This window comes from Dipodomys spectabilis, unplaced genomic scaffold (assembly GCF_019054845.1).
Source record: "Dipodomys spectabilis isolate Male_0828 unplaced genomic scaffold, ASM1905484v1 ptg000422l, whole genome shotgun sequence".
Lineage (NCBI taxonomy): Eukaryota > Metazoa > Chordata > Mammalia > Rodentia > Heteromyidae > Dipodomys > Dipodomys spectabilis.
The window spans coordinates 7,886,864-7,912,487 of record NW_024871099.1 but is presented as its reverse complement, the minus strand read 5'-3'; the positions used below and the strand labels follow the sequence as shown (position 1 = coordinate 7,912,487).

At 54.7% G+C, this 25,624-nt stretch overlaps 2 protein-coding genes across 3 annotated transcripts in view; one reads left to right on the top strand and one right to left on the bottom strand.

Annotated features, from left to right (window-relative positions):
* The first annotated feature begins 6,765 nt into the window (after window positions 1-6,765).
* Window positions 6,766-8,407, top strand: Cnfn (cornifelin). The gene is made up of 4 exons (XM_042668233.1): window positions 6,766-6,802; window positions 7,252-7,362; window positions 7,998-8,134; window positions 8,232-8,407. Exons 1-4 carry the CDS (start codon window positions 6,766-6,768, stop codon window positions 8,319-8,321), a joined length of 375 nt encoding a protein of 124 aa, XP_042524167.1. The 3' UTR covers window positions 8,322-8,407.
* A 1,207-nt stretch (window positions 8,408-9,614) lies between these two features.
* Megf8 (multiple EGF like domains 8) overlaps window positions 9,615-25,624 on the bottom strand; it is a 39,934-nt gene continuing 23,924 nt past the window's right edge. For both annotated transcript variants that reach the window (XM_042667841.1, XM_042667842.1), the window contains 14 exons: window positions 25,136-25,316; window positions 24,580-24,743; window positions 23,358-23,502; window positions 21,496-21,727; window positions 19,942-20,065; window positions 19,553-19,766; window positions 18,987-19,201; window positions 16,457-16,664; window positions 16,179-16,338; window positions 15,539-15,731; window positions 14,952-15,122; window positions 14,695-14,825; window positions 14,065-14,197; window positions 9,615-12,249 (listed from right to left, as the gene is read on the bottom strand). In XM_042667841.1, the coding sequence (XP_042523775.1) occupies window positions 10,984-12,249; window positions 14,065-14,197; window positions 14,695-14,825; window positions 14,952-15,122; window positions 15,539-15,731; window positions 16,179-16,338; window positions 16,457-16,664; window positions 18,987-19,201; window positions 19,553-19,766; window positions 19,942-20,065; window positions 21,496-21,727; window positions 23,358-23,502; window positions 24,580-24,743; window positions 25,136-25,316 (3,537 nt within the window). In that variant the 3' untranslated portion in view covers window positions 9,615-10,983. The remainder of the gene's footprint in view (window positions 12,250-14,064; window positions 14,198-14,694; window positions 14,826-14,951; window positions 15,123-15,538; window positions 15,732-16,178; window positions 16,339-16,456; window positions 16,665-18,986; window positions 19,202-19,552; window positions 19,767-19,941; window positions 20,066-21,495; window positions 21,728-23,357; window positions 23,503-24,579; window positions 24,744-25,135; window positions 25,317-25,624) is intronic.

The following is a 25,624-nucleotide window of genomic DNA, read 5'->3' as shown; positions in this document are numbered from 1 at the left end:
TTACCTTTCTCACCTCTCCCAGAGAACCTAAGGCTCATTTTGGAAAGAGTGGTGACCCCCAAGGATACCCAGTGGCCTGGGGACTGGGAGAGAGTTTGCTTTTTGTTTTGTGCCAGTCCTGGGGCTTGAACTCAGAAGCCTGGGCACTGTCCCTGAGCTGCTGGGTTTTTTTTGCTCAAGGCTAGTGCTCTATCACTTGAGCCATAGTGTCACTCCCAGCTTTTTCTGTCATGTGGTACTGAGGAATCGAACCCAGGCCCTCATGCATGCAAGGCAAGCACTCTACCACTGAGCCACCTTCCCAGCCCACTCACCTGATGTTTTCTGTACCCATATAATCAGAGAGAAACACATAGAGCACATATGATAATGGCCTACAAGCACAAATATAAGCATAAGCCCACAATCCTGGGATCCTAGGCAATGCCAAAAACATCCTATTCTACATGCAAAGCAGACGCCCCAGCTATGAGGTGACGTGCTTAGTCACAGCAAGCCACTAATGCAGTTCCTGCCAGAAGGAGTTCCAGGAAAGGTGTGTGTTTTTGTTCGCTGTCATATCCCCAGCAACTAGCAGAACTCCTCCTCCTCACCTCCTCCTCATCATCATGATCATCATCATCACAAACATGAAGCACTTCCTATGTGCCAGGCACAATTTATGTGTCCTTCACATGAATTAATAATGCACATGAATTAATTCATTAAATATGCTCTCACCAACTCTGTTTGCAGCTTCTTTGTGTGTGTGTGTGTATGTGTATGTGTGTGTGTGTGTGTGTGTGTGTATGTGTATGTGTGTGTGTATGTGTGTGTGTATGTGTGTGTATGTGTGTGTGTATGTGTGTGTATGTGTGTGTGTATGTGTGTGTATGTGTATGTGTGTGTGTATGTGTGTGTGTGTATGTGTGTGTGTGTATGTGTGTGTGTATGTGTATGTGTGTGTATGTGTGTGTATGTGTGTGTGTATGTGTGTGTGTATGTGTGTGTATGTGTGTGTATGTGTGTGTGTGTATGTGTGTATGTGTGTGTGTATGTGTGTATGTGTGTGTATGTGTGTGTATGTGTGTATGTGTGTGTGTGTGTGTGTGTGTGTGTGTGTGTGTGTGATACTGGGGCTTGAACTCAGGGCCTTGTGCTCTTAGCTTTTCAGCTCAAGGCTAGCACCCTACCACTTGAGTCATACCTCCAGTCCAGCATTTTGCTGGTTAATTAGAAATAGAGTCTCATGGCAAAGTCCTGGCTCCAAAACTCAGTCCTCAGATCTCTACCTCCTGAATAGCTAGGATTATACACATGAGTCACTGATGCCCGGCTAACACCCACTTTTATAGAGGGGAAAATTGTGGTGTGAAAATGTCCCATGACTTTGTGTAAGGTTTCACAGCTAGTCAGAGGTAGTAAAGAATTGAACTCAGGTTTTCTGGGAGAGTCCATCATATAAGGATCACCCCTCAATAAATAATTGCTTGCTTGTTTGCTTGCTTGCTTTTGTTGTTGCTGGTGGTGGAGGTCATGGGGCCTGAACTCTGAGCCTGGGGACTGTCCCTCAACTCTTCAGCTCAAGGCGAGTGCTCTACTGCTTGAGCCACAGCACCACTTCTGGCTTTTTCTGCTTATATGATGCTGAGGAATCAAACTCAGGGCCTCATGTATGTAAGGAAGCACTCTACCACTGAGCCACCTCCCCAGCCCCTCCTTTCTTTCTTTTCTTCCTTTTTTCCTTCCTTCTTTCCTTCCTTCCTTCTTTCTTTTCTTTTCTTTTTTTCCTAGTCCTGGAGCTTGAACTCAGGACCTGGCCTCTGTCCTTGAGCTTTTGTGCTCAAGGCTAGTGCTCTACCACTTTGAGCCACAGCTCTACTTCTGGCTTTTGGTCATTCATTGGCGATAAGAATCTCAGACTTTCCTAGGCTGGCTTCCAACCACAATCCTCCCATCTCAGCCTCCTGAGTAGCTAGGATGATAGGCGTGAGCCACCAGCACCTGGCTAATAATTGCTGCTTATAATCCACTCTGAATGATAGAACCACATCCACAGAACATTTCCAAGCACAGATGCACAATGCATAGCATCACAGGCGTGTAATGTGACACACAAAAGCCACCCCTGGTGTGGGGCACCCCAGACCACAGAAGCAGTACCGAGAGAGACATATCGTGTCACACCACTACACATGGACACACATCACACCCAAGCCCAACCCACATACCCAGAGCGTTCCTGTGTCTCTCCCGTTCTGCTGGGCAGGTCCTCAAGGAAGTGCAGACTTAGAATAGAAAGGCCTCCCCCCAACCACCACCACTTGTCCGCTTGGCTGGACTGGTTCTGCCAGACCACAGATGGCACAACTTGCCTCATGAAACCCACGTTGGGCAATGGGGCTCAGACATAGACACTGGGGTTCTAGGAAGAAGGACTGGAAGCTGTCTAGATTCGTGGGTGCTCAGGGAGCAGGCAGCTAAGGAACCTCACTTCCTTTTCTTTTTAAAGATTCTGGGAAAAATTGGGCCACAGTCCTTGAATTCTCTATCTTTGAAGCAAACGTTCCAGATTTGACAAATAAAAATATGAGAAGTAAGCCAGGCACTGGTATCTCATGCCTGTAATCCCAGCAACTCAGGAGGCTGAGATCTGAGGATCCCATTCAAAGCCAGCCTGGGTAGGAAAGTCCCTGAGACACTTATCTCCTAATAAAGAGGATGGGGATATAGCTCAGTGGTAGAATGCTTGCCTAGCTTGAACAAATTGTCTGAAATTCAAGTTGAACTATTACACACACACACACACACACACACACACACACACACATACACACACGTCTCTCTCTCTCTCTTGTTGGTCATGGGACTTGAACTCTGGGCCTGGGTGCTGTCCATGAGCTCTTCAGCTCAAGGCTGGCGCTCTACTACAGGAGCCACAGCGCCACTTCCAGGCCTCCCCTCTTCCCGCCCTTTGCTCTCCTCACTGGGAATCAGGCCACCTCAAGCTTTTCCAGCCCTGATTTCCTTCTCTACAAAAGTAGTTAGAACTCATCAGGGTGCCCAGGCTGTGTCAGAAACAGAAACTTGAGGACAGCTCACACTGTCATCTTGGAAGTCCTAGGATCCTCAGCTATGACTGACCTGGCTGAGTCAGCGCCTCCGGGGCTGCACAGCTTGGAGGTAAGGGGCCTGTGTCTGCCTTCTATGGTGTGAGGCTCAGAGAGGAGAGACCAAGAGACAGGGAGACAGATCCAGAAATTTGCAGAGATGAGGAAAGAAACAGATTCAGAGGGGGAAGAGGTGAGGAGACAGGGTCATAAGAATGAAGTGGGAGGGCCTGGGAAGGTGGCTCAGTGGTAGAGTGCTTGCCGAGCATGCATGAAGCCCTGGGTTCGATTCCTCAGTACCACACACACAGAAAGGGCCAGAAGTGGGGCTGTGGCTCAAGTGATAGAGTGCTAACCTTGAGCCAAGAAGCTCAGAGACAGTGCCCCAGAACTGGCAAAAAAAAAAAAAAACAAAAAAAAGGGGGGGGGGGCTGGGAAGGTGGCTCAGTGGTAGAGCACTTGCCTTGCATGCACGAGGCCCTGGGTTCGATTCCTCAGCACCACATAAGCAAAAAGAAAAAAGCCGGAAGTGGCGCTGTGGCTCAAGTGGTAGAGCGCTAGCCTTGAGCTGAAGAGCTGAGGGACAGCGCCCAGGCCCAGAGTTCAGGCCCCATAACCAGACCCAAAAAAAAAAAAAAAATGAAGTGGGAAGCCAGGCGCCAGTGGCTCACACCTATAACCCTAGCTACTTAGGAGGCTGAGATCTGAGGATCGCAGTTCAAAGTGGGCAGGAAAGTCTGGGAGACTCTTATCTCCAGAAAACTGGAAGTAGCACTGTGGCTCAAGTGGTAGAGTGCTAGCCTTGAGCTGAAGAGCTCAGGGACAGCGCCCAGGCCTCGAGTTCAAGACCCATGATTGGCAAAAATAAAAATAAAGTGGGACTGGGTACAGACAGCTCGCACCTGTCATCCTAGCTACTCAGGAGGCTGTGATCTGAGGATAACAGTTCAAAGTCAGTCTGGGCAGGAAAGCCTATGAGACTCTTCCCTCTTCTCCCCCCAGTTGTGGGGCTTGAACTCAGGGCCTGGATGCTATCCCTGAGCTCTTTTGCTCAAGGCTAATGTTCAACCACTTAAGCCATAGTACCACTTCTGGCTCTTTTTGAGCAGGTTATTGGAGATGAGAGTCTCACGGACTTTCCTACCCAGACTGGCTTCAAATCATGTTCCTCAGATCTCAGCCTCCTTGTAGCTAGGATTACAGGCATGAGCCACCAGCACCCAGCTGTCTATGAGACTCCAATGAACCACCCCAAATCTGGAAGTGGAGCTGTGGCTCAGGTGGTAAGAGCACCAGCCTTGAGCACAAAAGCTCAGAGACAACATGCCCAGGCCCTGAGTTCAAGGACCACCATAAAAAAAATATGAAGTGGGGGACACATTCACCTAGGATACAGGCACCCAGGCCCAAGACAGACATGCACAGGCAGGGTGATGGAATGCTACCCATTGGTCTGAGTGGTACCAGGAGACCAAGGTGTGGGCCCTGGGGTGTTGGCATGGAGGGAGGGAGCTGTGATCCCAGCTTTCCCTGCAGTGAGCCACCTGCTGCCACTCCATATCCATACACAGTGGAGTGATGACACTTCTCTACAGGTGACACCCAAATTTTCTGGTGCCTCCTACATTTTTGGGGGTGACACCCGTGTTGGGGACCCCACCCACCTCTAATACCGCTTCCCCCATTGAGTCACCTCCAATCTTGTCAGGCCTGTTAGAGGGGGGAAAACTTCGGTGACTCAAACATCCAGTCCCCAGCTCCCTCCTTCCTGGAGACCCGCAATTTGGGGTCTCAGGACCTCTTGTGACCCCAGGATTCCTGCTGTATCGCAAGAAGACCCAGAGGTCCAGACCTCAGCCTCCTCCCTCAGACCCAGGGGTCCCAACCCCAGCCTCCTCCCTCAGATGCAATTAGGAGCCAGACAACTCCTGGATCGTCATTTTTGCCCTTCAGTCCATACCCCCTCTTCCCAATGTGGCCCCACAAGAATCACGCCCCAAAACATTGCCCGTGTGCCGAGGTCTGGAATAGGAGGACAGGGTCCCCCTCTCCAGGGACAGGAGCCAGCCGGTCACTAAGCATGCTGAGGAAGTCCCAAAGGGGAGCCCCATTCCACTCCTCCTGCTGCACCACCCAGTTTTCCTCTCACGTGTCCACCCCTGCCTGTCCCCACCCTACCCTTCCCTGGTCCTCCTGTGCTGCCCCTCCTCCTCCGGATCCTAGCTTCTCTTTTAATTATTTCTCTCCCCATCTCCGTGCCTCTGTCTCTCCTCATTTTTTCGCAGTTTTCCTGTCTCCCTTCTCATCTCTGAATATCTCCCTCCCTGCCCTTCGCCGCTTCCCTGCCCCGCTCTGTCCCTCATCCCACTCTCTGTCCTCATCTATTTAGATCTTATGAAGATGACCCAGCTGTGCCTATTTTCCCCTTCCTCCATGCCTGTCTGCCTGTATCTTCCTTCTCTTGTTTCTATCTCCCAGACAGCTACCTTCCTACCCTCCACATACACTACTTTCTTGGTCCTGGAAAGGTGAGGGAAGTAAGAGGGGGTGGGTGAGGAATCGAAAGGGAGGGCGGGAAATCCTAGTAGGGGGAGGGGAAGAGGGTCAGCCAGACCGGCTTGGCTCCTTGGGTGCCTCTGTCAGAGCCCCACCCAGGACAGAGTGGCACGGCCCATATAAGCAGCTCCTAGCCTGAGACTAGGAACTCAGTGCCAGAGTCACCTCCACCTCCACCTGCCCATCCCTGCATCACCGTGCTCCTGCAGGTAGGTAGAAGGCAAATCGCCCTCTTCTCAGACACTCTTCTGCCCTCCCTTCTCCCTTGCTCATATCTGTGTCTTTTTGTTGTTGGTGGTAGTGGTTGTGGGGCTTGAACTCAGGGCCTGGGTGCTATCTTTGAGCTTTCCTGCTCAAGGCTCATTTTGAGCCACAACTCCATTTCTGGTTTTTTGGTGGTTCATTGGAGATAAGAGGCTCATGAACTTTTCTGCTCCAGCGGGCTTTGAACCATGATCCTCAGATCTCAGCCTCCAGAGTAGCTAGGATGACAGGAATGAACCACCAGCACTAGGCTCTGAGTCTTTTGATCCTGTCTCAAGGTCTGTCTCTTTGGCCACATCTTCCTTTCTCATGGCCCTGGATTGGAGATAATGGAGTTTGACAAGCCTGGGGGCTGAGCCCCAGCAACCCTCTCTTTTGGTTCCTCTGCTCTGGGCCATCAGATGTAAGATGTTTGTCTTCACTTCTTGGAGCCTCAGTGCTCCTTCTGTAAAATGGACTTGCAGAGGAGTCCCAGGGCTGGGAGCCTGTGGGTGTTACTGGAAGCATCTCTGAAGGCACCTGTCTCTGCCGCTGGCTGTCTCTGTTTCCCACTCTGCCTCTGCTCTGAGGAGGGTGCTCTGGGGTCTGTCGGGCAGATGTTGAGATGGGCGAGTTTCTCGCCCCCCCCCCCCCCCACCTTTATCCCTCCTGATTGATTCCATGTCTTTCCCAGCCAGCAGGCTGACTTAGCCGCTTTCTTCCCAACTCCCTCCCCTCAGACAGCCTAGCCCCCAGCTCCCCAGCCCCTTGCCCTCCCCTCCCCAGTATCCAGCATCCCTTGGACAGAATCTGCTGCTGTTATCTCAGCCACCAGCATCCGCCCGTCCTCACCGCTACCTGCTCAGGGCCAGCGAAAATGCAGTTTGAGATGCACGACAACGTGAAAGGCAAAGGTGGGATAGCTGGATGGACCAGCAACCCTCCCAGTACCTGGAACCTGGCTGCCTCCCTTCCCCTCTGGGCACACTGGCTTTGAAGACATATGGCACCTGCTTCTAACCCAGAGGCCCCTGGAAAAAAAAAATGCTGGAACCCAGTACCCCAGGCCCAGATGTGAAGGAGGAGGAGGAGGCTACATGTCCAGGCCCTGACAAGATGTGATTCCCTCCATTCCCCAATCCCCTAAGGCAACCAGAAGTGCATTTGGCAATGGCAACAGGGACAGACTGGGGTGTCAGTGCCCAGATGTGGCAAAAGGGACTGGGGAGGTTGCAGCCATGTCTCTTCAGTGGGCGGCCTATGTGGCTCCGCCCAGCCTGCCCGGCAGAGGGAATGGGTGGCAGGGGCACAGGAAGCTATGCCAGGCTGCCTGCTGATCATCCTTTTCTTCCTAACTCCGCAGCCATGTCGTACCCAGTGACCACTCAGCCCCAGTGTGCCAGCACCTGCTACCAGACGCAGCTCAGTGACTGGCACACAGGTCTCACGGATTGCTGCAATGACATGCCTGTCTGTGAGTGACCCCAGAGGGCGGGAAGGGCGCCTCCAGTCCTCTCCATTTCCTTTCTTTGTAATCTCAGTTCCTGTTCTCTCTGTCTCTTTCTCTCTCTCTTTTTCTCTGGTCGGTTGTGGGGCTTGAACTCAGGGTCTGAGCTCTTTTTGCTCAAGGCTAGCGTCCTACCACTTTGCGTCCCAGCCCCACTTCCGGTTTTTGGGTGGTTAATTGGAGATAAGAGTCCCACAGGACTTTCCTGTCCAGGCTGTCTATGAACCGCGATCCTTAGATCTCAGCCTCCTAACAGGCGTGAGCTACCAGGGCCCGGCTCAGTTCCTGTTCTCTAATCCACTTCGCCTCGCTGCTCGCCTGGGTCCCTCCAAGATTCCTAGAAGCCTGACCTCCCTTCGCTGCTAGCCCCTAAGGCCCCTGGATGCCTATTAATTCCCCCCCCCCCCCCCCCCCCCCGGGACTTGGTTTTCGTCCACTGAATTCTCTCTCGGGTCCTCATCTCTATGGCCACGCCCCCTCAACCACGACCACGCCCTTGGTGTGGATTGGGCGCTCACTGGCCACGCCCACGGTCAGCACTCCCGCAAAACGCTGATTGGGCGCGCGCAGGCCACGCCCCCTGACCGTCCCTCCTGGTCCAGGTCTGTGCGGCACTTTCGCCCCGCTGTGCCTCGCCTGCCGCATCTCGGATGACTTCGGCGAGTGCTGCTGCGCGCCGTACCTGCCCGGTGGCCTGCACTCGCTCCGCACCGGCATGCGCGAGCGCTACCACATCCAGGTGCGCGCCCGGGAGGAGCGCGGGGGCGGGGGCCGGGGGAGCGGGGGCTGCCTCCGGGAACCCTACGCGGGACTCCTGACCTTTCTCTCCCATCTAGGGCTCGGTTGGACACGATTGGGCCGCCCTCACCTTTTGTCTGCCCTGCGCCCTCTGCCAGATGGCGCGGGAGCTGAAGATCCGAGAGTAGAGCTGTCCCCTCCTTTCTCCCCTTTTAAGTCCACGGATCGCTCCTGGCCTCCTGGGGCCACTCCTGCCCACTGCCCTGGTCCCACCTCCAAAACTACATCCACAGTAATAATAATAATATAATAAAAAAAAGCCTGAAAACCAACCCCGCCTACTGCCTTTGTATCCCAAGGAAGGAATCTGGGTGGAGAGGGGGGTGGGGAACCCATGCTGGGGTGTGGATGGAGGTGGCCCCAGTCTGACAGGATGGCTGAGAACATGACTTCCCAGCCTCCTTTTACCAAGTGAAACCTCCCAAACCGCAGCTGCAGATTCCCCATCTGACATTCTGCCCACATTCTAAAAGCAAGCAAAATTAGGAAGATAGTCCGGGCTTACCAGTCTTCCTGGATCAGCTTTTTCCTGAATCAGTCTCTGAGCAAGATGGTCCCTCAAAACAAGTCTCTAGGTCCACATTCTTCTGGTCTGCTAGCATCCCGTAGTTACTCTCTCTCCCACTTCCTTGCCACTCAATAAATTCACTTCTAGTCCCCTGATCACCAGAAAGCAGACTTGGAATCCATTCTTCACTGGTGTCAAAGCTGTGTTACTTCAGCGAATTCATAAGCCTTCCTAACCCTACTTTCTCCTTTGAAAATAATACTAAGATGTCAAAAAGCTAATTATGAGGGCTGAGAAGGTAGCTCAGTGGTAGAATGCTTGCCTTGCATGAATGAGGTCCTAGGTTTCATTCCTCAGCAAAACATAAGCAGAAAAAGCCAGAAGTGGTGCTGTGGCTCAACTGGTAGAGCCTTGAGCTGAAGAGCTGAGGGACAGTGCCCAGGTCCAGAGTTCAGGCCCCACGACCAACAACAACAACAAAAATCTACTATGAATAATCTCTGAGTTCAAATCCCAGTATAGCCAAGAAAAAGAAAAAAAAAAAAAAACACAAGACAAACAGAACAAAACTCCCAGAAATGATGGATGTGGAACTGAAGACTCATACCGAGCAACCAGCACAATGTGTGGAAGAGTACAGGCCCTCCATAAAGTGTATTCCTTTTCCCCAAAGTTTCCACTGCATTGGTTAAGCCACAGCCTAAAACCCATGCCTCTGACCTCCCACGCCCATGCTCTCTACACTCAGGGTGAGCCTCTTGCATTCACTTGCATCTGTAGAAGCAAGAGCTGAGGATATGGTGTGGTTTGGAGGTAGCACAAGGACAGGTGGCCTTCACCATTACCAGCATTCAGACGCTGGTTCAGAGCCCATCCCTTCCTCTCCCACACGGAGACCAACGCAGCTCCAACCGAGTCTTCCCCACACTTTTATTTGTTGCTTCAGCCACTCCCAGTTCCTCAAGTGTGGCCCACAGCTGCCCTGGACATGCACATACTGTGGGGATGGGGGCTTAGCTGGGGCCTCAAGTAAGAGGAAATGCAGGGCCCAGCCCTCAAGAGCAAAACCAAGCAGCTGGGAGGAGGAAGTTCTGGGAAAGCAAGAGCCTCCACTTCAGGAAGGTGGCTAGGATTGAGGAGGTCAGTGCTCGGAGCAGAGCAGCTCACAAGTCCAAGTTTGGATGGGTAGGGTGAGCCCTAGGAGAGCCCCAAAGTCTCAAAAGAGCATTGGAAGGGAGCTGTGGGGTGATGACCCCACCATGTCTCTCTACTGCCCCCCCCAGACATTTCAGCAGATTTTGTGCCTCTCTCAATAGGCTCAGCTCTAGATTCACAGGGGACCCCTGGTCCCCAGATCTGAACTCTGTCCCTCCAGCCCAGGAAACATCCAGCCATCCAACCTCTTCCCAGCCACTGCCTTCTCCAGCACTGCCAATCCCCTGCACTCAGTTCTTCCTGTTGAAATGCTCGGTGGTTTGCAGGAAAACCACTGGATTTGACTGCACAGCTGCCTCAAGGCCTCCTCGGATCAACACTGGACTGCGCCTTCCTCACCAGCCCCATCTTGAACCGCAGTCAACTGGATGTGTCACCCCATCCTGGATGTGCCCTGCACCTCCCTGACAGCACACCGCCCTGAGGCCCTTCTATTTTTCACCCTGCATCTGATCCTGAGCCCCCTCACCCAGTCTGCTACCATCTCTCAGCCCCACAACCCCTCCTCTCCCTTTAGCACATCCTCCTCACCACTGCAGAATGGCTCACTGCAGGCATGGCTCACAGCTCTCCCACAGAACCCTCATGCACCTTCCTGCTGCCCTCAGCATAGACCCAAGCACCTCATCTGGTGCCCACCTCCAGACAAAGGCCCCCACGGTATCTTCTACCTGGAACTATGAAGTTCTTCCCGTGGCCATGACCAGTTCCCTTGGCCTTCTCGGTCTAGCTTCTCTGAAAGCCCCGCTTCACCCCACAGTCCCTCTACCCCACCTACCCCCATCACACTTCTCTCTGACACACTGCGTGGGTACATGTGCATGCGCCATGGGGACATGTGGATTGTCTCCCTTTTCAGAGCCTTAAGTCCCTTGAGATCTGCAAACCTCCTGCTTTGCTCTGGGCCTACAACAGTGCCTGGCATTCAGTAGCTGCTCAATAAATAGTCGCCAAATGCACAGCACAGGGGGAAAACAAGAGGGAGGAGGGACAGTGGTCTCAGAGTATCCAGGGGCCCCACTCCAGGCCAGAGTGGTCCCCCCCCATGAAGGGGACCTCTTGGTGGGTCAGAGAGACATGCTGGTGAGGTTGTCCTGATTCAACAGTCCCTTTCGGCCTGCACCCGCCCCGTGCCCGCTGCCCGCTGCCCCCCCGCTGCCCCCACAGTACTCATGCAGCCTGTGTCTCAGGGTGACGAGGGCCGAGCCCAGGCAGGCACCATTGGGTGCGTGGGGCCCTCCGGGCAGCTGGAGCAGCAGAGTGGCCACCCCGGCCATGCCATCCTCCGTGGGCTCCAGGGTGATGGGCCCCGCTCGTAAGCCAGCGGTGGTGGCAGGGATGGCCGAGGGGTAGCACCCCCCGCCCATGGGTCCCCAAGGGCCCCCCGCCCCTGTCAGTAAGAGGGGTGCCAGGAAAGGCTCCGAACGGCGGAAGGCAGGCGGTGGGAGTCCGGTGGGCTTCCAGGCAGGGGCCGTGGGGTCTGGTGGGAAGCAGACGGTGACCTTGGCGAAGGGGCGGCTGGCCATCTTGGTCATCTCCTGCAGATGCCGGCGCTGCTCCTGCCGCTGGTCCAGGGCCTGCTTGGCTTTCCACAGGAGCACGCACAGGGAGAGGAAGAGGAAGAAGCAGGAGAAGAAGACGGAGAAGAAGACAAACAGGTCGATGTGGGCCTGGTCTTGCCGGAAGAAGAGGAGGCCCTGTGAGTCGGCCGAGCCGTTGGCGCCAGGCCCGCTGGGGTCTCCCACACCCAGCAGCAGCAGGTAGAAGCGGCTGGACTTGAGGGCGTGGTGTTCATGCGGGTAGGTGATCACCAGCCGGTCCCGCACGCCACGCACCACCAGCACGGCCGCCGGTTCCGTCACTGTCACGTAGGTGATCAGACCTCTCGGCCATACTTCCCGCACTCGTGGCTCGGCGGGGATGTTGGGCCCATTCCCAGCCCCCTGTCCCCCTGAATCCCCCGCAGCAGCCCGGGGTCCCCCATCAGCAGGAGGTGGGGGTGGAGGTGGGGGGAGGGGTGGCTGGATGTGCACGGTGTGGATGCCCGTGTCGGGGGCCACGCGGACCACAAAGGTGTCATAGGATGTGGAGACATAGAGGTCCACAGCCCCGAAGGTTACGTCCAGGGTCAGGCGGATATCCACATTGGTGAACTTGGGCTGCACCCCAAAGAGGACAGTGCGGCCAGGGCCCAGGGCCCGGCGCTTGGGCTCGTGGAAGCAGTTGGTTTGGGAGGTGGGGTCGAGGCAGCACTCCTGCTCCACGGAGATGAGGCGGTAGCACTGCTGGCCGCCTAGCGGGCTCCCGTGGAAAGATTCTCGGCACTTGGCACACTGTGGGCAGGACAGGGACGGAGAGGCCATCAGGTGGAGCTCGGCCCAGGGCTGTTTCCCCCAAAAGGGACTGACCCATATCCTCAATCTGATGCTAAATGGTCAATACCCTGAGCCCCAACTGGCCATGCCATTGTGCCACGGGTCCCGGATGTCCCTGCCTGTGCAGACACTGGCTCCCTGCTGCAGACAGGCACCCTGGGGCACAGCAGGAAAGAGTGCTACTGGATTCTGGCTCAACCTCCTCACAAGTGCTATGATGATTTGAAGAGGGAGAAACTGCTACTTGAGTGCAGCTGGGTTTGGAGGCATGGCTCACTTGGTAGAGCACCAGTCTATGAGCAAAAGTGTCAGGAACCGAGTTTAAGTACTGATCGTATACCACCCCAAAAATGAACTTTACAACTTGTGGATGGGGATATGAGGAAAAAACTTGAGAGAGAGCGCCGGGCGCTGGTGACTCACGCCTGTAATCCTAGCTACTGAGGAGGCTGAGATCTGAGGATCACAGTTCAAAGCCAACCCTGGCAAGGGAAGTCCATCTCTAATAAAACACTAGAAAACCGGAAGTGGCGCTGTGGCTCAAATGGTAGAACGCTCACCTTGAGCTGAAGAGCACAGGGACAGCGCCCAAGCCCAGAGTTCAAGCCTCATGACTGACAAAAAAAAAAAAAATTGGGAGAGCAAGAAAAGGGTGACACTGTCCAAAAGAAAATGTACTATGGGCTGGGAAGGTGGCTGAGTGGTAGAGTGCTTGCCTTGCATGCATGAGGTCCTGGGTTTGACTCCTCAGCACCACATAAGCAGAAAAAGCCAGAAGTGGTACTGTGGCTTAAGTGGTAGAGCACTAGCCTTGAGCTGAAGAGCTGAGGGACAGCGCCCAGGCCCAGAGTTCAGGCCCCACAACCGACAAAAAAAAAAGAAAAGAAAAAGAAATGTACTATGGCCAGGTGCTGGTGGCTCACGCCTGTCATCCTAGCTACTCAGGAGGCTGAGATCTGAGTATAGTGGTTCAAAACCAGCCTGGACAGGAAAGTCTATGCATGAGATTCTTATCTCCAATGAACCACCGGAAAACTAAAAGTGGAGCTGTGGCTCCAAGTGTTAGAGTACTAACCTTGAGGGAAAAGGCTCAGGGCTCAGGGACTGAATTCAAAGCTCAATGAACAACAAAATAAAAAATTTTTAAAAAATTACCTGACTTATGTAACTTCTGCACATCGCCTTTATTTATTTATTTATTCATTTATGTCGGTTATGGGGTTTGAACTCTGGGCCTATGCACTGTCCCTCAGCTCTTCAGCTCCAGGCAAGTGCTCTACCACTTGAGCTACAGCACCACTTCCAGTTTTCTGGTAATTAATTGGAGATACGAGTCTCACAGTCTTTCCTGCCCAGGCTGGCTTTGAACGGTGATCCTTAGATCTCAGTCTCCTGAATAGCTAGGATTTATAGGTGTGAGCCACGGGCACCCAGCGTGGACATTACCTTTATAGTAACAATTGTTTTTGTTTCTGTTTTTGTCAGTTATGGGGCTTGAACTCTGGGCCTGGGCGCTGTCCCTCAGCTCTTTAGCTCAAGGCTGCCACCCTATCACTTGAGCCACAGTGCCACTTCCAGTTTTCTGGTGGGTTTTATAATAACCATTTTTTTTTAACTAACTAAAATAAAACAATAGTCTATTTATTAAGCTGAAATAAACCCCAAACCACAAATTCAGAACCAAACTATTAGTCCTGCCCAGGCCTGCCCACTGCATGCCAGCTCTGGCCCTCTGGGCACGTGGCCTCTCAGAACTCGCTTCCCCAGGCGCACCTGATACTTGTAGCAGTCTCGGCGGTCACTGGGGGAACTGCCCTGGCAAGTGCCCGTCTCTGTGTTGTTCTGACACGGGCAACCTGTCCCATCCTGCTCGTTACAGGTGTCTGCGTGGCCATTACACTGGCATCTGAGGACGGAAAGAAAACGGGTGTGGAACCCGTGTGACCTCTGAGGCTCACAGAGGCCAAGCTATTGCCTAAGGCCACAGCCACTAGAGGGCAATCTGGGTTGGAATCCAGCTTGGATGAACTCCAGTGTCCCCTGAATGCTGGAAGGGCAGGGGTGGAGGCTGGCTCCACCAGGCTGCTCTGTAGCCTGCATTTCAACTCTAGTCTGAGGGCCAGGGTCCCGCGTAGCCCTACCCCTGCCTTAGCCTGGGGTTTCCTGGGGGCTTCACCCACTTCTGACTGTGAGCAGGGGTTTGGGGTCAGGTCTGGCACCCAGGATTTTTTTTTAATTTTATTTTATTGTAAAGATGCTGTACAGAGGGGTTACAGTTACATGAGTAAGGTGATGAGTACATATCTTGTCAAGCATTGTTACCCTCCCCTATGTTTTTCTCCTACTATCCCCCCCCCCCAGGGTTATTGTTATGAAGAAGGGCGAGGGTCTGCTCCTTCTCACTTGGTGCACTTCCCATCCAGGAGGAAGTAGCCGTGGAGGCAGCTCTCGCATTTGTCCCCATAGCTGTTATTCTGGCAGTTCACACACACGGCTTCGTCTTCACTCGGCCCCTCAGTCACCCAGTTTTCAATCTGACCAAGGAAGGAACAGGACGCTTGCAGGAAGGCCTGAACCCAGCCCTCCTCCCTCAGACCCAGGAGTCCAGGCTCCAGCCCTCCTCCCTCAGACTCAGTGTCTAGGGCCCCAGGCTCTTTCACCTCCTCCGGATCCAGTGAGTACTTCTCTGGCTCCCTCCTGGCCATTTCCAACTCCTTCCTGGAGACACAGACGTGACTGTTGCCGCGACAGAAGGCATGGCAGGGCCGGCAGGTGCCACCTCCCAGGGCTGACCCCACAAACAGTGGGAGACACTGCTCACAGTGGCTGCCCTGGAAACCCAGGACAGAGTGGTCAGAAGGGCTCAGGACGCACAGGATGAAGGACATACAGGGCTGGTACTTGGTCTTTCTAGGCCTGTGATCTAGCCTCACTTTACCTGCTCATTTCCAGCCCTAAGTTCTAAGCTCAGAAGCCCTTCCCTCCACTTCAAGCCCTCCCTGCTCCACTGCCCATTCTGTTCACCACTAGTGTCCCGGATGTCCCACACGTCCCTGGCACAGGGCTTCCCCTGTCCTTGGCTTCTCAGGGCTCAGAATGAGATTCAAGATGTCTGAGCATGAGGGCTGTGCTATGTGGGTGAGGCCCTGGGTTCCACACACATACAAATAAATAAACATGGTCTTGACACAGGCTGACGGCAAGCCAGGGCAGGTCTGGGGTCACGGCCCAGGCCCCAGGCACCCACCTTGGTGTGGTTGCGGCAGAGCAGACAGTGGTCGCGGGCCCCCACGCCGGCACACTCGCTGTGGCGATTGCAGTGACACTCTGTGGAGCAGTTGCGGCCCACAAAGCCAAAGTGACAGCGACAGTGGTCAGGCTCCACGCATGAGCCGTTCACACAGCCCTGGGCACACACTGGGCGGCACAGGCCGGTCACACTGGGGGGGAGGGGGGAGAGAGGTAAGGGGCAGGTGGCCCAATTTCACCCACTGCCCTACCCTCCTTTCAAGCTGCTGCCCACCCCAGTACCCCAGTAGATCTCCCTGGCTCCAAGGCTCCATTTTTCTCTTCCCTTGGGGGGTGCAGCCCACCACTACCTCCCCGGAAGCTGGTCTACCATCCTTCCTCTTCACAGGTCCCTATGGAACTCATGGCTTGCTGGTCTCCCTCACTACCCTGACCACTCCATAACTTGACCATGCCACAAAGGCCACAGCCCTCCAATTTCTTGGATCAATTCCCCCCACCCTGTGATTCAAATTCCCTTCCTCCCATCAAGCAATGCGCTCAGACTCCCCTCCTCCCATCAGGCAATGTGCTGGGCCTAGTCCATCAAGGTACACTGTCCCCACCCTACCGCCCAGCCCCAGGGGCTGCAGGCTCACTTGTCCATGGTATAGCCCGTCTTGCAGCTGCACTCATAGCCGTGGGGCTGGTCGTGGCAATTCTGGGTCTCATTGCAGTCGTGGTGCCCATTTGCACACTCGTTCTCAGGGGGACAGGACAGGAAGGCCCAGGCCGCCCCAGGCCGTCCACATGTCAGCCCTGGTCCCAGAGATAGATTCATTGGGGCCTGCACCCCCACTTCCTGTGGACCACACCTAGGCACTACTACCCCCAGCACCCCCCTTTCCCTGATGCTTGGCTCCCCAGCCCTTCTCACCATCACGGGGGCCGCTGAGTCCGCCCTCCATGCAGCGGCCGCCCCCATCCTGGCCCCCCCAGGCGCACCAGCCACAGTGGGGGCGCCGCAGGCACAGGGCACACTGGGTAGCCTGAGCACAGCCCAGGGAGCAGCTCTCAGGTCCCCGCAGCAGCCGCCCACAGCCTCCGGCCATACATCTTAGGGGCAGGTAGGAGGGGCTCAGACACTGTCCAGGAAGGGAAAGGGGGCAGGGGAAAAGAGGTAGAGAAGGAAGGTCAAATACAAGTATGGATCTCCCCGCAGCACCCAAGGCCCCTATTCCTTGGCCCCAGCCAGCTCTCTCTCATGTCTTTCTCATTAGATATCAGGACCAGTCTGGCCAGGGAGGTCCTGCAGTGGGATGACCCAGCAAACTTGAGCTGGAGGGGGACATTTGGGTGAGCAGACAAATTGCAGAGGAAGAATAGAGGGTCAAAAAAAAAAAAAAAAAAGCCAGGCACTGGTGGCTCACGCCTGTAATCCTAGCTACTCAGGTGGCTGAGATCTGAGGATTGCGGTTCAGAGCTAGCTCAGGCAGGAAAGTCTGTGAGACTTTTATCTCCAATAAACCATCAGAAAACCAGAAGTGGTACTGTGGCTTGAGCTGAAGAGCTGAGGGACAGCGCCCAGGCCCCGAGTTCAAGTCCCATGACGGACCACCGCCCCCTCCTGAAAAAAAAAGTTTGACAGTAGTGGAACAAAGAAGGGAGGTGATGGCAACTGATTATAAATGTCTGTGGGCCACAAGCTTTATTAGTCATCATAACTCAAAAAACAAAACAACCCCCCCCCAAAATCAAAGGGTTAGGCAGAGAGCAGATAAACCTCATATTCCAAAGATGACAGGTTGCAGGCTGCAGCTCCAGTCCCAGAGGCCTGGCTCTGCTTTCTGCCCACATCCCCATCGTACCACCTACTGGTGATGTGACTTTCTTTTCCCTTCCCAGCTTGTTCCTTTCGGCTAGTGGTAGGCAGTAGCCCAGATGGATACAGAAGAGAGGCAGAAGCACCATTATGACCCACAGCCTCTTAGAATAAACATGAAGCTGGCTGTTGGGAAAAAGGCTTCTCTCACCCCAGTTGAGGGGCTGAAGGGTCATGGGTGAGGGGTAGGGCATCAGTCCACAGCTACTACTTAATGTGCTGAAACCCAGAGCGCATGCACAATGAGGCTCAGATCCTTGGGAAGGAACCACAGGGTGTCTAAGTGTTTTATTTACTGCTTGGACTTAAGTGAAGGATAAGAAGGGAAGAGAGTCATCTGGGCTGGCTGCCTAAAAGCAGTCTGAAATCCTGAAATAGAAACCCTGATTGCTATGGCCGGAGCTCAGAGCCCACCGAGGGCTGGGCTGGCTAGGAGCAGAGCTTTGCTCCACTGCCAGGTGCCAACTCTCTGCCAACCAGCCCGACGCGCCCATGTCTCGGGCATTCAATAAATTCTCTGTGCGCTTCTTCCCCTGCCCCCCTTGGATTTGTTGTTGTTTGCAGGACAGGCTCTTACTATGTAGCCCAGGCTGCCTTGAACTCTTGATTCTTCCTTCCCTAATGCTGAAATTATAGGCAAACACCACCCTACCCAGTAGTTTCTTTAAAATAAAATTAAAAAAAAAAAATCTCTGCTAGGCAGGGCTTCCAGATCTAAATTTAGTGCACTCACTGACAGATGGCAGGGCAGTCTGGGAGAGGCAGAGAAACCTGAATCGCTCACTAGTCCTGAGTGGCACTTTCGGCTGTGACCTGCTGAAGTGGCCAAGTGTGACAATGTCCCACATCACAAACCTGAGAGCTTGTTAGACAACACAGCCTAGCAAGTGCTCAGTGAAAAGTTGGTGAAAGGGAGAAAAAGGAGGGAGGGAAGAAAGGAGGGAGGGAGAGAGGATGGAAGGAGGGAAGGAAGGAGGGAAGGAGGGAAAGAAGCAGGCTAGGGAGGAGAGTACTCAGTTGCTTGAGGCCAGCACTATGACAAAGAACAATGCTAGGGCGACTAGCCAACATGTCACTCCTAGCCAACATGTCACTCCCGGGCGGGCCTTCTATTCTAGATGCTTGTACTCCACCCTCCTGGGCTGGAACATGCCAGAAGCAATGCTGGCTTCTTTTCTCTAAAAATGGAAGTCCTAATGGCAAGTGTCCCATTTTCCCTGCGCAGCCGGCTACCAGGAAAAGGACTCGATAGACATGTCTTCGGAAGGGACACTAGAAACCAACAGGACGTTCTAGGCAGTCAGGTGTCCAACTGTCATGGTCATGTGCTGCCTGCTCAGGCTGCACACCTTACCGGTCACTTCTGCAACTGTGACACAAAGGTGTCCTGGCCTTCCCGTCCTATCTCTGCTTGTAGCCGCCCCCCCCCCCCCCCCCAGGGCGTGTCTCACTGAACTGAGGCTGGAAACCTGACATGAGCGCTGGCTGGCTCTGAGTGGGAGCTGACCAGTGACCTTGCATGGGGTGGAGGGGAGGAAGGTGAGGGTCCACTGGGGCGGGCCCCAGGGTGGGGGTGGGGAGGTACCTGTTGGAGGCTGCTGCTCCAGACACAGTGCTGCCAGCCGCCGTCAGCACCCTTGGAATCCAGGCAGGAGGTACAGTTGGGGAGGAGGTGACAGGGAGTGGGGCAGGGCAGTGGGGGTGAGGACTCCACTGGCATCGGGGACACGTTCAGCAGGGAGTGGCTGAAGCACGTCCAGTCATAGGTGGGCTGCACGGAGAGGATACGGCGGGTCTCTCCTGGGATGAGGGACACAGGAATTAGTGTTCAGCTCCTCCTCCCTCAGACCCAGGAGTCCAGTACCTCTTCCTTTAGACCCAGGGGGCCAAGCCTAGCCCCCTTCCTAGCCCTCCTCCCTCAGATCTAGGAGTTTAGCCTCTTCCCTCAGACCCAGCGGTGCAGGCCCAACCTTCTTCCTTAGACCCAAGGGTCTGGGCTCCAGCCCTCCTCCCTCAAATCTAGTTAGCCTCCTCCCTCAGACACAGGAGTTCAGGCCCCAGACTCCTTCTTCCGATTCAGTAGTACAGGTCCTGGCCTCCTCCCTCTGGGTCCCCAAGCTCCACTCCCAGGAACCAAGCCCACGGCCTCACCGGTCCTCTTGAACTGCCGTGTCCACATGCACTTGCCCTCGCGTGTGCACTGCTCGCAGTCGGCCGCCCCGCACGCAGCCTCGGAGCAGTTCCCCGCCCAGAAGACCTCTCGCTGGTTGATCCGACAGTCGTTCTCCGATGTGCAGGACCCATTGCGGCCGATGCAGGCGCCTTCGGGGCAGTTGGTGCACCACTTACAGCGGGGTGCAGATGCCTGGTGGGGGAAGATGGGCTCAGTGGGGTATGTAGGGGGGCCCCAGCACCTCCTATTCCCACTCAATCATGGCTGGGATGTTCTGTGGCACCTGACACCCGAGGAATACACACTAGTACATACCGCCAGCCCTTCCCACCCAAGAGTCCTCACCATCCCCACCCTGGCCATTCACCTCTCCATCTCCAGGCTGCAGGGTCCGGGGATGGCGGGCCAGGCACTCGCTGCAGGTCCGGAGCCGTCGACATTCCTCAGGGGAGCGAGGCATCGGGGAGCAAGGTGGCCCTCCACAGCCCAGCCTGGAGGACACAAGGCCGGCCTTGGTCACCCCTCAGAAATGGGTAGCCCCAGCCAGGAGCCGATGGCTCACATCTGTCATCCTAGCTACTCAGGAGGCTGAGATCTGAGGACCACAGTTCAAAGCCAGCCCGGGAAAGAAAGCCTGTGAGACTCTTATCTCCAACAAACCACCGGAAAACTGGAAGTGGTGCTGTGGCTCAAGTGGTAGAGAGCTCACCTTGAGCTGAAAAGCTCAGGGTCAGTGCCCAGGCCCAGAGTTCAAGCCCCAACCCCCCACCAACAAAAAGAAATGGGTAGCCCCCACATCTTCCTGCTACCTGGACTACAGCCATCAGTAAATACCCACACTGCCCTCCCCTGCCCCATTAGTCACTAAGTCCTCTATCTCCTGAGTTCCTCTCCAACCATCCCTTCCTCCTCACCCCTGCCCAACTCAAGGCCCTTCCGCTCATCCCCCACCAGCACCTGGATCTCCCCCTGCCCACGCTCTGCCACTCCATCCCCCCACAACCACTCCAGATCTGCCCTGCCTCCTGCAGCTCAAACTTTGTGTGCTTCCCATTACCCACAGTGATCCTTGAAGGCCCACATTCCATAATTCTCTGGATTTTAGGAGAGCCGTGGGCCCTCCTGTAACACACAGGCCTGGGGGGGAGGGGGCTAGGGAGCACCCCAGAACAAATTAACAGCCTACTGTAGACGTGGCAGCATGTTTCATGAACAGACAAAGCCATCAAACTTCTTTATATCAAGATCATCAAACAGCCTGGCACTTAGGAGGCTAAGATCTGAGGATCAGGGTTGAAAGCCAGATGGAGCAAGAAATCTGTGAGACTTATCTCCAATAAATCACCAGAAAACCAGCAGTGGCACTGTGGCTCAAAGTGATAGAGCACTAGCCTTGAGTGAAAGAACTCAGGGACAGAGCCTAGGCCCTGAGTTCAAGCCCCACAGCCAACAGCAAGAAGAAAAAAAATCATCAAGCAGAGTGCACAAGTCAGATGGTGCCAACAGGAATCTCTTAGCTTCTGGGGTGTTTGGATTCCCAAAAACCTAGGTAAGAGACCATGGAGCTGGGCAGAACACAGTAGCCTGGCCAGTCCCTGAACACCTCCGAGCTGACCTGTCCTCCCTTCCAGTTTTGCTACCCCCTATCCCCAGTACAGACTGTCTCTCATACAGCCGCACACTTTTATCTTGTAGGCCCAAGTTCTGCTGCTTATTTGGGGCCCAGCTGGGATCCAGCTGCTCTAGATTGGGAACCTAGTCCACAGGCAGAGGTCCTCACCAGAGCCGGCCCCCAGCTGTCCTCGCTTGTGATGGCTCACCACCTTCCCATAGTGAGCCTGTGCCTCTCTCCATGCCTGGCCTAGCACACAACTCAAGGGGTGGCACCACCCTGTGATGGGCTGTTAGTCGCTATGGTTACCTGTGGGCCTGGTCTCCAGATAGGCAGGCTCCATGGCACCAGGTGCAGGCCTCGGACTGATTACAGGCTTCCAGCGAGGGGAGCAGGCGGCAGGGGTCAGGGGGCAGGGTCAGTGCCAGCAGGCGACCCAGGGCTACCCCCCCAAAGCCTCCAGAGATATACAGGCGATTGTCCACAGCAGCCACGGCATGGGCCACAGACTCCTCCATTGGGGATCCCACAGATGCTGGGCCTGAGGAAACATGGGCAGAAAAGAAGCCGGTCAGGACAGAGACCCAGAGAGGACAGAGACAGAGTCAATGGAGGATAGAGATAGGTGTGGAAAAGCAAGGAGGAGACAGGCAAGGACAAATGGACAGGAAATACACATAGACATCGAAGAAGGAGGAACTGGGCTTCAGTGGCTCATGCCTGTAATCCTAGCTATTCAGGAGGCTGAGATCTAAGAATTGTGGTTGAGGGCTGGGAAGGTGGCTCAGTGGTAGAGTGCTTGCCTTGCATGCATGAGGCCCTGGGTTTGATTCCTGGGTACCACGTAAGCAGAAAAAATCCAGAAGTGGCGCTGTGGCTCAAGTGCTAGAACACTAGCCTTGAGCCTTGAGCTGAGGGACAGTGCCCAGGCCAAGCGACAAAAGAAAAAAAAAAAAAAAAGAATTGTGGTTGAAATCCAGCCCAGGTAGAAAAGTCCATGAAACCTTTATCTCCAATTAACCACTAAAAAACCAGAAGTAGAGCTGTGGCTCAAAGTGGTAGCGCGCTGGCCTTGAGCAAAAAAGAGCTCAGGGAGCAAGGCACCAGTGACTCACACCTGTAACTCTAGTTACTCAGTAGGCTGAGATCTGAGGATCAGTTTGAAGCCAGCCTGGGCAGAAAAGTCTCCCAAGACTTTTTTTTATCAGTCATGGGGCTTGAACTCTGGACCTGGGCGCTGTCCCTGAGCTCTTCAGCTCAAGGCTAGCACTCTACCACTTAAGCCACAGTGCCACTTCTGGTTTCTGGTGATTAATTGGCTGAGTGCTGCAAGGGCATTCAACAAAAGGAGCGTGACATCAGTGGGCTGATGAGGCATTGGAAATCTTTTGGCAGCTCCATGGAGGATTTGCTCCACTTCTGACACCAGCCACTATCTGCCATGAAGAGGCTATCAGCCTCTACCAGAGCAGATGTCTGATGCTGAGCAGTCACAGTGTGAGAATCATGGGGTGAGCTTCACTTGCAAGACATTTCCTGTCTGGGCTGGCTTTGAACCATGAGCCTCAGGTCTCAACCTCCTGAGTAGAGAGGATTACAGGCGTGAGCCATCAGCACCTGCCCCTCCCCCACCCCCAAGACTTTTTTTTTTTCTTGTCGGTCGTGGGGCTTGAACTCTAGGCCTGGGCGCTGTCCCTCAGCTCTTCAGCTCAAGGCGAGCGCTCTACCACTTGAGCTACAGCGCCACTTCCGGTTTTCTGGTGGTTTATTGGAGATAGGAGTCTCACGGTCTCTCCTGCCCGGGCTGGCTTTGAACTGCGATCCTCAGATCTCAGCCTCCTGTGTAGCTAGGATTACAGGCGTGAGCCACCAGCGCCCGGCTCCAAGACTCTTATCTCCAATGACCCACTCAAAAACCAGAAGTGATGCTGTGGCTCAAGTAGTAGAGCACTAGCCTTGAGCACAAAGAGGCTCAGGGGCTGTGCTCAGGCCAGAGTTCAAGCCCCACAACCAAAAAAGAGAGAGAGAGAGAAATCAAAGATGACCTTTCGTAGGCTTGAGACACTAAGCAAGGATGGGACCTTTGTTGGGCAGTCTGAGGAGAACTGCCAATTTTCCTGGGGGTTCTCAGGACAGAGACAAGGCTCCTCCTGGAGAACATGGGGACTCACGTGTGAGATCAGGTAGAAGCCAGGCATTGCAGTTGACCTGGTAGAGCAGAACATCGCTGCTGAACTCATCGGGGTCCGAGCGCCCCCCAAGAACCACCATGGTGTCCCCTAGCAGGGCGGCAGCATGGAAAAGCCGAGGGCGAGGCTATTGGGAAGACAGAAGTGGGAATGGTCTGTCAGAACTGCCCCCTGCATTGTTCCATGTGCCCCTTCCCCAGCACATCTGCCACTCCTGGATTTCCCTTTCTATTCACTACCAGCTCACCTCTTCCTTAAGTTCCCCCTCACCCCCTTCCTCCAGGAAATTCCCTGGACCTACAAAGCCATCTCCCTTCTCTGGGGGATGGTCCTGCTGCTTCCTGTGAACATGGCCCAGAGTCCTCAAACAAAAACCCACATTTCTCAGTACTTTAAGCAGGCTGAGGGCAAAGGGCTCCTTCAGGCATGCCCCTCTGGGGCTGGGAATGTGGCTTAGTGGTAGAGTGCCTACCTAGCATGCATGAAGCCTTGGGTTCCATCCCTCAGTACCACATAAACAGAAAAGGCCAGAAGTGGTGCTGTGGCTCAAGTGGTAGAGTGCTAGTCTTGAGAAATAGCAGTTCAGGGACAGTGCCCTGGCCCTGAGTGCAGGCCCCAGGACTGGCAAAGAAAAAATTGTCCTTCCCTGCAGATAGCTCCCTGTCCCCCACACTAGCATCTTGGTCTTGTGAGGTAGGAAGCACAAGGAGCCTCAGCCTTATGTTTTTTTGTTGGCGGTCACAGGGCTTGAACTCAGGGCCTGGGCACTGCTGTCTCTAAGCTTCTTTTGCCCAAGGCTAGTGCTCTACCACTTGGCTTTTTTCATACTTTAGTGGAAATAGAGTCTCACAGACTTTTCCTGCCAGGGTTGGCTTCAAACCGTGATCCTCAGATCTCAGTCTCCTGAGTAGCTAGGATTACAGGTGTGAGCCACTGGCCCCCGGCTCAGCCCTACCTTTTACAGATCGAGATCCAGGAAGAGGCCAGGGATATGTGGAGAGTGAGTGCAAAGGTATAGCAAAACCTGGGCCTCTTCTCTCCTGATGGAGGAAACTCTCCTCCAAATCAAAGCTGGATAAAGCGAGTGTCTGGGATGTCACAGTTCAGACTGGGAAGTGAGGGAGGCAGTAATAAGGGGTTGGGGAGCCAGTCCTTTGGGCACAGGGAAAGAAGAGTATGTGGCTCCTGCCCCAGGTTTCCTGACCTTTGCCCCCTGAGATGGGGCCAGCAGGCTCCAGGTTCGGTCAGGGCAGTGCAGAGAGTAGAGCTCTGGGGAGGGGGCTGCCAACTCCACGTGAAAACGGAAGCCCCCAAACACGTACAGGGAGTCAGTGGCCTCGTGGTAGACTGCTGAATGACCGTAGAGTCCTGGAGGGGGAAGGATGATCAGAAACAGCTTGAATTTACCACGCCATGCCCCAGCCTCCTGGACTCCTCCCCTCCCCAGTGGCCACACCCTTCCCTTGAGAGTGTAGATGATCACTAGACACCAGGAAAAGGAAGAAAACAAACAGTTGGGATGCTCTAACAGGTGGGAGACAAGATGGCAGGATGTCTGGGGGGTTGGGATCTGGAGGAGTGGTGATCTGTCTTTCAGCCTGAGGAAGAGGGGAACAGGCCATTATGGAGTGTGAAGGGGGCCAGGGAGGTCGGCACCCGCAGAGGAGCTGAAAATATTCCCAGAGCTGGTTCCCAGGGAATCTGGATGGCAGTGAACAGAGCCTGTTTGAAACCCTGGGTAGTTCTGCTCCCAGCCCCACCTGTAGGGGGCGTCCCACTCTGGGCTCCCAACACCCAGGTGCCAGTTGCCAGCTGGTACTCAAACAGCTGCTGGTTGAAGCCATTTTCAGGGGAGTAGCCGCCCACCAGGAGCAGAGACAGGCCTCGGCGGGCAGTGAGGCTGTGACCAGCGACTGCCGGCAATTCCACAGTCTGCGGGGCCTGCAGGAGGGAGGGCCAAGGTCACCCAGAGTTCGGAGGTGGGGATCATCTTGTAGACAGAGGCAAGACTGAGATCCCTAGGACTGGTGAGACCACAGCCCACCAGGGCCCTGCCAGCTGGGCGCACAGGCTCTAGTTGGTTCTGCGGCTTTCAGGCAGCCTCTGCGGTGCCTTTAGGTAGGCCTTGCTCTTTTGCCCTCACTCTGCAGCTGGGTGGGCTCTGGCCAGCCTGGCCAGCCACAGCGCCCCAAGCTCTAGGCCAGGATTGGCTCGAGACTTACAACAGGCACCTAGGTCAACCAATCAAA

Coding starts and splice junctions, on each gene's coding strand:
- Cnfn (XM_042668233.1), top strand. CDS start 6,766: ATGCAGTTTGAGATGCACGACAACGTGAAAGGCAAAG. Junction 6,803..7,251: donor CGACAACGTGAAAGGCAAAG/GTGGGATAGCTG, acceptor CTAACTCCGCAG/CCATGTCGTACCCAGTGACC. Junction 7,363..7,997: donor CTGCAATGACATGCCTGTCT/GTGAGTGACCCC, acceptor CTCCTGGTCCAG/GTCTGTGCGGCACTTTCGCC.